Consider the following 11,489-nt stretch of genomic DNA (forward strand, 5'->3'; position numbering starts at 1 on the left):
AGGGGACAGAGCCAAGAGCCAAATACCGTGTTTGCATACCAGAAACCATGGCTAGGATAACATTTTAGGTGGTAAAAAATGGAAAGTCAGAGCATCTAAATATCAACTCCTCTAGAGCCCATCTGTTGCTCAGAGCCCATAGAAAGTGAGCCAAAAAGAATGTAAGCAATCAGATTGATTTTATCTAGTTGCCGTGTAAATAGATTTTAGTAATTAATGGATGAGGTTTCCAGGTCAAAATGGAAAATAGATTTCTTTTAATGTTGAGGTGTTACTTATGTGTAACCTTTTTGACTCCACTTATTTTTTTTTTCTTAACATCCTGTTTTTGTCATGTTTCCAATAGATCTACTGTTTTGCCCCATTTAGAGTCATTATTTTTCCACTTTAGTTAAAGCAATTCTTTTCCCCTTTTCCAAAATGTTCTTAACTATAGCACAATTTCATTTGTGAAAGGTACTGTATGTACAGAATATGTGCATTACAATTGACCAGTGGTCTGGGATTGGTTTGTTTTGCCCTGCTTATGCTGAAATATTTAACCTTTCTGGAATGCATCTGCCCATTCTTAAAGGTGCAGGGTAGAGCAACAAAAATATGGATGCTTTGTACTGCCTCTTTGTGATATATGGCATAATTTCATTCTTATAAGATTTTTATTTGATTTCTTCCTTAAATCTAAGAAAGAACAGTAGCAATTTCCCTCTGGAAGACTTGCCGAAGTATTTAGAGTATGCTGACAGTAACTTCACAGGAAGCTAAAGCTAGAGCTGCAAATCTTCCTATCCTTGGTAGTCGGATAAAGGGACACATATGTCCTGATCCTGCAAGCTGTTCCAAAACTTGCCTCCTATGCAGGACTGCTTGCATTTGAGAGAGGAGGGACAGAAGACTTACCCAGAAAATGATTCATCCTCTCTGCTAAGGAAAAAGAGATAGCTGCAGCTCATCTGAATGTCTCATCACCACTTAGATCCTTCTTCAAAAAGGGGTCCAAGACTTAATATTAAGTAAGCTTAAGAAAAAAAACTCAACAAATTCTAGTAAATAAGAACCGTAAATGGGACAAACAAGGTTTCTGTCTCTTGGTAATGCAAATTAGTTTACGAAGGGGTTTTGAGTGTATGCTTACTAAAAAAACTGTGAAATGGGAAAGTCCATTGCAATACAGTTTCTGTACCTCAAAAAAAATCTGTATTTGTGGTAATGTACATATTTCTATTGAATAGTATCTTTTCTATTAGCAAGAATGACCATGCATGGTGAGTGCTATATCGATTACATTCTAGCTAAGTTATTTTAAAAAGAGCAAGCATAATTTTAAAGCTGTTGCTGAATTTGAATTCATAGGTGGAAATGGGCGTTTGGCTGGACATCTACTGTGAATGCAATCTCACTATTTCTAATGCACTAAGGCAGTTATAGTTGTAAGTGATATTTGGACAGATTACAATTGCATGGATTAAGCTGGTAGTGTCAAATTGTGTATGTTTGTATGTATACAATTTTCAGATGGTGGTTTTAAAAATGGTGAACATAGAGTGATAATATTTAAAAACATTTCAAATTAATGGTCATTTAAGAGGGAACCTGTGATTGCTTAAAAAGATTTTTCCATGAGAAAGCACTTTTTTGGTAGATTTTAGGTAACTGAATATATGGTGTAAGACTTTTCTATTTGTTTTTTATTACTGATAACAATGCTAAGGGAGGTTATCATCTCCTGGGCTGCAGGTCCAGTTAGAAGGGATTCCTTTTCATGCCATCACAAGCTATCAAGTTAGCCTCACCACTGTAAAGTTTTGTATATTCTTATCTTACTGAAGTCTCCACTATGGCTGCCAGTCTGGGAGCAAAGCTCCTAAGTAAATTACAAAGTAGGAGAAAAAGGGTAATTATTTGCCATTCCCATTTTCTTAAATTCTTCTCCACCAGTCTCTTCCATTTCAGTAAAATGAAATAATAAAGGGACTTAACTATTACTAATTAAATAATAGTTAACCTGCCAAATCAGGGTTATGCAAACATCTAATACTCGGAAGTCAACCAAACGGAATGAGAGGAAAGAGTGTAAAATTTAGATAATCCAGGTGCTTTTCATTTTTTCTTACTGAAACGCAAAACTGGACATTTATTTCAGGTTGACTATGGATGTATCTACAGTGGCAGCTCTCATTTTTGTTTATTTGTTTGCTTGTTTTCTTTTACCCCATTCAAATGAATTTAAAATGTAGTGTTAAATGAAGTTATTGAATGAAATCTTAAAATGTTTATTTTGAAAATATCAATTTTTTTTCCTAAAATAAATCCTTGGCATTGTCTTTACTTAGAATATTTTACAGAGATTGACATAAGCCTGACGATTAATCCAATCCTGTCTATAATCTTCAGTATCAGTGTTTAAAACACTTGTGAAGAAACAAGCAGACCAGTGACAATGAGGTCTATCTAACCAAAGTCAGAAAACTCAGTGCCTTAGAATTATCGAAACACTATTGATGTTCATGTTTGTGAGTTTAAGGACTATTTTATTTACCACTCCTCCAAGCAAATCACATAGGGAAACCTTGTGGTAGAATACAGTCTTGTGTCTGATGAAGTGGAACACTGTAGTACAATACTGTTCCTTACATTTAAAGTAAAGGCACACACATTGTAAAAAAAGATAACATGGATCCAGTTTTCCCTGGCAGTATCTAATTGCATCAAGACTCTAAAATTGCTTCTTTGGATACTCGTTGTGTCAGGGGCTATCTAAATTAGTCTCAAATGCCATCATATGACATTTTCCTCTTAAGAGAAAATTAAGTGATCTCCTAGTTAAGAGATATCATTATTGCCAATACTTGTACCTACACTTGAGGTTTAACTGAAAACTTTGGTGTGTGTCCAATAGTCAGGCTTAGCCTCAGCCCCATGGTTACTTTGTGAGTGTTTGCATGAGAAGTGGTCTTTTACCTTTCTAAACTGTATTGGCTTCTATTCAACCTCCCCAACACAACATTAAACATGTATGGCTTACAGTATAGAAACATGCACACAAAAACATACCCACACACCGTTACCAGTCGCATAGACACAAATCATTGCAGTGATTACTCTGCTACAACAGGCTGGGAAAAGTTCATTGAAAGAGGGAAAGAGTATGTCATCATTCCTCTCATTCCTACCTACTGTCAGCTGTGCTAACTGCTGTGACATTGTCTTCACCCTTCCTATCAAAGGCAACAACTTATCTGGACCATACTGAAAAAAGAAGTCGGGAGCTTAATACAAGTCTTCGCCTCTAAGCTTGGTACTTCTGGATCAAAGACTATAGTCCTGAAAACACTATCCACACCCTTTGCAAGTGCCTTGAAAATACTAGGCATCTTGGGTACTATATTGAGGTTCCCAGGATACATGAGAAAACCAGGGAAATTAGGTGAAAGGCTTTATTCTGACCTTTGCCCAAGAACTGTATAGTGCAGACAGCACAGCCTGACCAGCAGCAACGCTTGACACTCTCATCCCTCCTGTCCAAAGGTTAGAGATTTGTAACAAGAGATTTATACTTTTATGATCTCTCTTTACCATCTTGCTTTCTTGTGTCTCTATGAAAGCATCCCAGAACAGTCTGTAGCTGGGAATTTAGAGCACTCTTCCAGGAGAAGCAGTTTGTGAATAGGGGACAGGAATTTGTATTTTAAAGAAACACAGATATTGAGTGAATGTGGTGCCTAGCTCTAGCCTCCCAGGAAAGTTCCAGAGAGGATAAGGAGGCCTGCCAGAGCTTCATGGGCAGCAGTTTTATGAATGAATCTATCTTTTGATCATCTTATAGTCTTTCTGTGATCCCCATATGGCACATAGGCATCCTGATGTATTATACTTCATTTATTTGGCCAGGCTCTGAGAAGTGAGTTGTGGCCACATCTGATTTTGTAGGTTATTTTGCAGTTGTACTATTTACACCTTGGTTAGGCAAGTATTTGAGCCTCCTATTACTAAGCAAGCAAAATGTTTGTCTTTGTAGACATCAAAATAACAAAACTATTAAGTTCAAGTATATCGTAATATCTCACACAGACTACGTTAACCCCCCAGCCTTAAAATTGATTCTAATGCCTCTGTGATAGATATATATGTATGTATATAAAAAGAATACATTAATTTGCAAGTTTGTCAGGCAATGAAAGGTAGTATATTTTGACACACTAATCCAGTAACTAATCAGTTTTCTAATAAACAATCAGCAGTACACTAATGTGTCATCAGCACTTCAAGAGCTCTGGAAAGCGGATGATCTGCACATAGATGTTAATGAATAACCCAAAAATCATTAAGTAATCAATACTTCTGAGTTATTTTCATTGAGCTGATAGGTCTGATACATTAAAGCTGGCATTTTACATTTATCAAGATCACAGTGCAGTTTTTAACAGTGGAACAGGCTGCTAAAAATATTCCATGAAAGACAATCAAAGAAACACAACTTAAAAGTGTTGACATTTTAGATTGGTACAGTAGCTTAGATGAATGACTCTGTAATGTCTGTGATAAATGTTTCTGAAACTGAACTTTCTTACTAAAAATTGTGAAGAGCACTCCACAATTATACATATGTGTAAATATCTTTCTTTTCTCTCTCTTTTCTTTTGTAAGCAGCTAGATCAATGACAGTTCACTTTCTATCATTCACATCAGTGAAGACAGAAAGATGAATATGAATTAGCTGAATCCTTTGTTTTCCTCACTTGTGCTTTGAAGGTGAAGAATTCATCGTAGTGATGCTTTTATGATAATCTTCTTTGAAGATAAAACATCACACAGTACCATTAAATCAAAGGTGGTTTTTGGAGCAAGCACCATACAAGAAGAATCTGCTGCATCTGTGTTTGCGACTCATCAAACATCCCTGCCTAGTGTTAATGTAAATTGAGAGCACACTATTTGGGAGATTACATACAATAGATTCATTTTCAGAGCAGGGATAGGGAATACATTCCAGGCTAGCAATAACCCCCATGCTATCCCCTCCAAAATTCAATGACTTTGCTCATTGTTCCCATCTTATTTCTGTTGCAGATTTTTGTTCTCTGAAGAAAGAACAAGATAGAGAGATTACATAAAAGACAGTAAAGAAAACACTGGTGACCGTTAGGAGTTCTTGCTAAACTTACAGATTTTTTGAGTAGTGTGGATGTTTTCAGATAATTAAGTAACCACTAACTTTATGTGCCTATTTAAAATGAGACTCACTTCATAGATCAGATAAACAAAGAGTTTTCTCTGGTTCTGGCACTGAATGATTATTGTTTTGTGACTTCTCTTCCTCCAATAGGCAATTGTGGATTTTAAATTAGCAGAAGGTGAAATTCTGTTTGTCATCAATTTCTCTTAGGGGTTACAGAGCAGAAAACTGCAGACAAGCTGCTTCTTTGATGGCTCACTCCTAAAAATCTCTTTTTGTTCTTTATCTATTTGAACTGACAGTGATCAGAGCTACAGCAGGACAGGCCTCTCTGGAGAAATCACCTTCCCCCTCTCTATTGACAGATTCTTCTGTTCTGAATCAGACAGGCCTTGTCCCATCATAGGCATCAAGGCCTTGGAAGTAGCCACCAATTAAACCTCTTGAGCCAGTAAAATCTGAAGCCACTTTTGAGTGTCTGTTCTGATTAGGCAGGATGAGACAAAGCCCATCACCCCCCCCCAGAGCAGCTCCCTGGTCTCAATTTTCTCTGTTGCCTTCACCAGGTGCGAGAGGTGTGAGAGAAGCTTCACACAAGCCACCCAGCTGAGTCGACACCAGAGGATGCCCAATGAGTGCAAGCCAATAACAGAGAGCACAGAATCAATTGAAGTGGATTAACTGATTGACTGGTTGGAATTAAACTGCAAGGAAAGTCATGATTAAATGTCACGGACACTTAAGCAAAACCAAAGATTTCCTCTGAGCAACTTTCAATCAGTCCCAGAAAACCAAAAGCAGTAATAAAATAAGTAAGATGTTAAGAGATATTGATCCTGGCATGGAAGTGAGACCAGGAAAGAGATTATTTATTTATGACTAGGGATGAGTCTTATTTCAATTGACAAGTTACTTGGGACTATTAACATTTCAAGTCCCACCATGTATTGCTTTAATTCTAAAAGTCTTTATAGTTGTTATTTAATGCCAAAGTGAGGAATCTCAAGGGTTCTTCTGCCCATAGTTATGACTGAGAATGCACATGGACTTGTTTATTGTTGCACCTTTTTTTGTAGCATGACTCAAAGGACCCAGATGTAATCTGTGTGTTTGACTGGGCTGGGCTAAGTTGATCTTGACATGGCTATAATAGAAATTGCTATGTGGAATGGGAAGTGATCAAGAGCTGTATCTGGGTCAGTGGCAGCCTCCTCAGACCAAAGGGCATTTCATTTGCATAGTCTCATGCCTCACACTGTGTGCACTTTTTCATGCAAATAGTTTCAAAAACAGCATTGCATTGGCATAGATAGATATCCTGGGGGAAAAAAAAGAAAAAAAGGAAAAAAAAAGGAATGTCATATATATGCAAATATACTTTATGTAAAGAAGCCAGTAGGAAAACTATGTTAAACTAATAGAGCTCTTGAATTCAGTCTATTAACTATGACAGACAGAGGCAGTAGAAAGTATTTGAAATGTTTAAGGTTCCAGTCTATGCATACATCATATTATGAGGAGCACAAAACCAGGATGACACTTTTTGCTTGGTGATTAATTTAATGGCTTGCTGATTTCTAGGAAAACTAATCAGAAATCCAACCTATAGCCAATTGATATTTTTACTCTGTTGGTTTGGATCAAACTGAAATGCTCCTGTATTAGACGAAACTTTCAGTGTACTTGGACTGAGATTCAAAAAAAAAAAGCTAAATCTGAACTCAGATACTTTGTACATAGCTCCAAGGCTTCATAGTGTTCACTTCCTGGAAATTTGCCTGGTGCAGTAATGAATGAAAGGAAGCCAAAATACTCCCAACATCAATATAAAAAGCTCAGATGTCATTACATTGGTTCAATTTAACAATTTCCATATTGGCTTTTTTCAAGCTTTTATCCTTGATGTAGTTCAGATTTCATGATTTTGTCTAATCAAAGAATGGTTTCCACTTTTAGAGACCAACAGTGTTTGTTTATATATTGATTGTCTCATTGCTAGAGCTGTAGTTTGATAAAAATGTAAAAAAAAGTTAAAAAAAAGTAAAAAAATCACACACAAAAAACACAAACCACCACCAAGAAGCAAAAGTTCTGAGGTCATGCTATATCATAAAGTAAAACTGCAAAATAAATTGTGGAGATTATGGGGATTAAAATAGGTTAATTCAGTTTTGCACCAAAACTGAAGTACTGGGTAGCTCATAAGGGCTCAGTTGACTATATTACATATTTTAAAAACATTTATGGGGATGATTTTAAATATGTAGAGAAGTATCCAATTCTGTAAAGGGCTAGACAGAATCAGCTACAAAGTTAGTAACAGGTTCAGATAATTTATAAATTCTGCAGACAGCTCAAGTAGAAAAAGCATACAGTAAAATTTGAATACATTTAAAACTAATTTAAAAGCTAAGACATCCTTACTTAAGGATATGAATTTATTATATTCTAGAAACTACACTACAGAATCTGGAGTTTCCAAAGCTGTACAGGGAATAACTTCAGGATTTTCTGTATTTGAGTTTGGTCATTTAAAATGTAAAACATTGTGGAAAAAAATTGTCCTAGCAAGTATCTCATAAAGAGGCTTCAGCCCTGTGAATTTTTCAGCTCAGTTTCTCAGTGCAGAAATATTCGGAGTAAGCTATTCTGTCACCACCTTCCTGATTTTATCCTCCAAATTAAGAGAGATTTTTAGCTACTATATACTGTTTGTTTGTTTGTTTTTAGGTTCAAAGATGCACAGGAAGTTGAGTAGGAAGAATTGTAACTTAAAGGTGACTACTTGAACATTATTTCATTTGTAGCAAACAAACAAAAAACCAAAATCTGATCTTAAACCTATCAGATCCTTGCACCTTGTAGTTCACAGTTTTCCTTATTTTTAAGAGACTTAATGTAAGGTAACATCTTACATCTTGCTTTTAGTTAACATTTGAACAGCAGTTGTAGATCATTTCTGCAAGCAAATAGTCTCACCAAAAAAAAAGGGAAAAAAAAGGCAGAAATTTATAGAGTGAGTGGGAAAAGAGGTATGTCATACTCTGAAAAGTAAACATGAGGTATCTGTTAGATCACTGGATTGTGCTGTTGCATTAGCAAACTGCTCTCCTGTTCAGGGACATGGCTAGTAGTAGTGCAGAGCATTCAGTCTCTTGAATACTATAAAGCAAATGGCATGTAAGTATGTGCTTACATGTATCACAAATTCCATGCTGAATATAGATAGGTTCATTCATATGTTTTTAATTAAACATGTGTCTAAATATTCCTGTGAAGGAGTGTGAAGTAAAGATCAATCAAGATTTTACTGGATTTTTTATAAAAAATGCACAGCAGTAGAATTTCTGCAGAATTTCCTTTTTTTTTTTCTTCCAAACACTTCTTTCTTGTGTAAATCACTCTGTTGTGCCAGATGCCTAAGCATATCATTTATTGCATTTATTGTATTATTTTTACATGGCATTTTCACAACAGATTTGGCTGCATACAAAAGCAATTCGGTGAAAACCCATGATTTCATAGTGGGTTTTCCTGAAGTAAAACATTGGGCATTATATTACAATATAGCAAATGTAAAACTAACATGGATCGGCTAAAACAAGTACTAGGTTTGGACTAAACAGAATCTAGATCCTGTCTGCACTTCCCAAATACTGACTGAATTTCTGTTCATCTATCAACAGAACAACCATACATTTAGGTCTAATATGAATACAGTATGTGTTTGCACACAGTAAACTGAAACAGTAAATGTAATACAATTATCTTTAAATGTAGTGATTATATGCCTGCCATTTCAGAATTTCTGAAACATCTTGTTTTGTAGTCTGGTAAAAAATACAAGCTTGGGGTTTTTCAATTTTTTTTTTTTTTTGTCCAACCCTGGACACTTGGAAAGTCATATTTTAAAATTATGTGTAGTTCTGATTTTGGGTTTTTTTTTTTTTCAGTGTGGAATTAAATTTTATACATTCATAGAGTAACTCCTTTCAGAAAGATGTTAGGTCCTTTGTAAATATGCAGTTATAGACCCCAAATATGATATCTTTAAATATAATTTAATTGTCTTCCATTGAAAGAAAGCTGAGTTGTGAACAATGTAATAATTACAGTACATTACACACTAGAAACTTAGAAGCAATGATGTGTATATCTTTTCCTTTGGCAACATCATCTCTCCTTTTAACTGGTATTTATTATTTGTATGGTGTCATCATGTTGTGTGATGCTGTCTCATAGTTGACAAAATGATGTGATTTCAGATAAATAAATAGGTGAAAGTCCAAAAGTAAGTCCTCATTGCTTCTGAGAGTCATCAAGTTATAATTTTTTTTCCTTTAAACTACAATTACAGCACTCTTCGGTTTCATCCAAATCCTTTCTCTAGATACAAATTATAAAATAAAATAATCTGGTACTGCATGAAGTCTTTTCATTAATATTTTGTCTAGATTTTGCAAGTTTGACATCATCAAGCCAATCTGAAGAACTGCATATATCCACTCAATAGATTTAGAGTATGCTGAAGGGGTCCTCTGTTGTAATAAAAATAATGATGACACTGTAATGAGAAAAACAAACAGCTTGCCTGCATTTTTTAAACTTCAGAAAATTGCATCTTTTTTACTGCAAAGGACCAATTAAGTCATGCATGTAGCTGTATTCTTGTGATATCAATGGTAAAGATTACATTGTGTTTAAATGAAAATAACAGGCACGCATTTAAAAAGAAGATGAAGAAATGTAAATATATTTGATTAATAAAACATTTCTATTACCATACCCTAAGCCTTTGTTTTATGTTATGTATGGAATTTTGCGTATGCTATGCAGAAACCCAAATATGCTTAAATGCATATGTATTGAAGTCATCCTCAAGTAATCATAGCTGCAATTTTCATTATGAGCTTCCAAAGGGGGTTTGCAGCTCGGGTGTTGCAAACTGATTTACAGTGAGAAGAACATGAGATCAAACTCAGTTTTCTTGATGGCTGGGTCTCAGTATTCGAACTGATGTAATGCTGATGGCACGGGGCAGTCATAAACTCAAGTAATTTCTCAGGCATCTTTGGAATTTATTTGTTTATGTTTGTGATGCAAATTTTGCCAAATTGTAACCAAGTTTTTCTGTTCTGCATACTACATTTTTGGGGTTTATTTTTTTATGGTTGATGGCCTGAGTCTGTTACCTTACCTGAATCCTGATTTACAAGGATCACCATCTAGTGGACTAAACCAGAATTTTAAAACTGCAGTTGAAGTGATGTCTAAGCTCATTTAAAAAAAAAAAAAACAACAAAACATTCTAAAACCAGAGCTAAAGGCACTACCTATGCTCCACTGCAAGAAACCTTCAGTGCCTCTTTTAACATTATTTCACTATGTATGTCATTATGTTTGTCAAAGTAGTTCACTAAGTCACCTCCTGTTCCACTTGAAAAAATTTCACTTGAGTATGAGAAAAATATGTCAATTTCTGTCATTTTTCATGTTGTATGACCTTTTACATAAGCACCAGAACCACCACGGTAGAATAATTGTGCAAAACTACTGTACTTGAGAAAAGACTCAGGTAAATTGGTCAGCAGGCTTCCTGCTGGTTTGTGAGTAGCAGGGATAGTGAATCATTTGGAGCAAGCTTCTATACATCCAAGGAAAATTCTTCATAACAGGAAATTTTATTGAGTCACGCTGTATGAGATTATATTGCCAAACCCACATAATCTGTCATGAGCTAATGAGGCACAAATATCTAAAGAGGGTGGTGGGTGAAGAAGTTCTTTGTCTGATGGCCCAGTCTATGATATAAAAGAGTCCTGGAGTCCACCATCTTGCAAGTCTTTGGGTACGTGATTTAGAAGGGATGAGACTCAGGTCTACTAACATTTTTCTTTTAATTAATTTATTGAACATTTTTTGCCTGGACTGAGGGCTAGGTGTTTGCTACCTTCTTACTTTTGTTTCTGTGCATGTTCACAGAGATCTGGGGAAGAATCAGTCCAGTACTAAAGTGCAAGGGACTGGCAGAACAAGACAGCATCAATTTGTTTGTTTGGTTGTTTTTGTGTTTTTTTTAAAAATAAAAAAAAATGGCCACTTGCACCTATACAAATGAATACAGATGAGCAACATCTAAGCAACATGCTTTACTGAGGTAGCTTCTTTGGCACCACTGAGCATCTGCAATTAAAACAATTCCATTGACCTCCTAACACCACAGATCCAAGATATATTTGAACTGATGACACACAGATGTTGGTGCTGTACTCTAATCTCCATGTATTAAATGTAGATCCTACCACCCTCAGACTCA

The 11,489-nt window shown here is 35.5% G+C and overlaps 1 protein-coding gene across 1 annotated transcript in view; it reads left to right on the forward strand.

The window, feature by feature from the left end:
• Positions 1 to 9,020, forward strand: part of PRDM6 (PR/SET domain 6) — a 75,298-nt gene extending 66,278 nt beyond the window's left edge. Inside the window, exon 8 of the mRNA XM_062017984.1 lies at positions 5,740 to 9,020. Within this exon, the coding sequence (XP_061873968.1) occupies positions 5,740 to 5,854 (115 nt within the window). The 3' untranslated portion in view covers positions 5,855 to 9,020. The remainder of the gene's footprint in view (positions 1 to 5,739) is intronic.
• The last annotated feature ends 2,469 nt before the right edge of the window (positions 9,021 to 11,489 follow it).

This window comes from Colius striatus, chromosome Z (assembly GCF_028858725.1).
Source record: "Colius striatus isolate bColStr4 chromosome Z, bColStr4.1.hap1, whole genome shotgun sequence".
NCBI classification, from domain to species: Eukaryota; Metazoa; Chordata; class Aves; order Coliiformes; family Coliidae; genus Colius; species Colius striatus.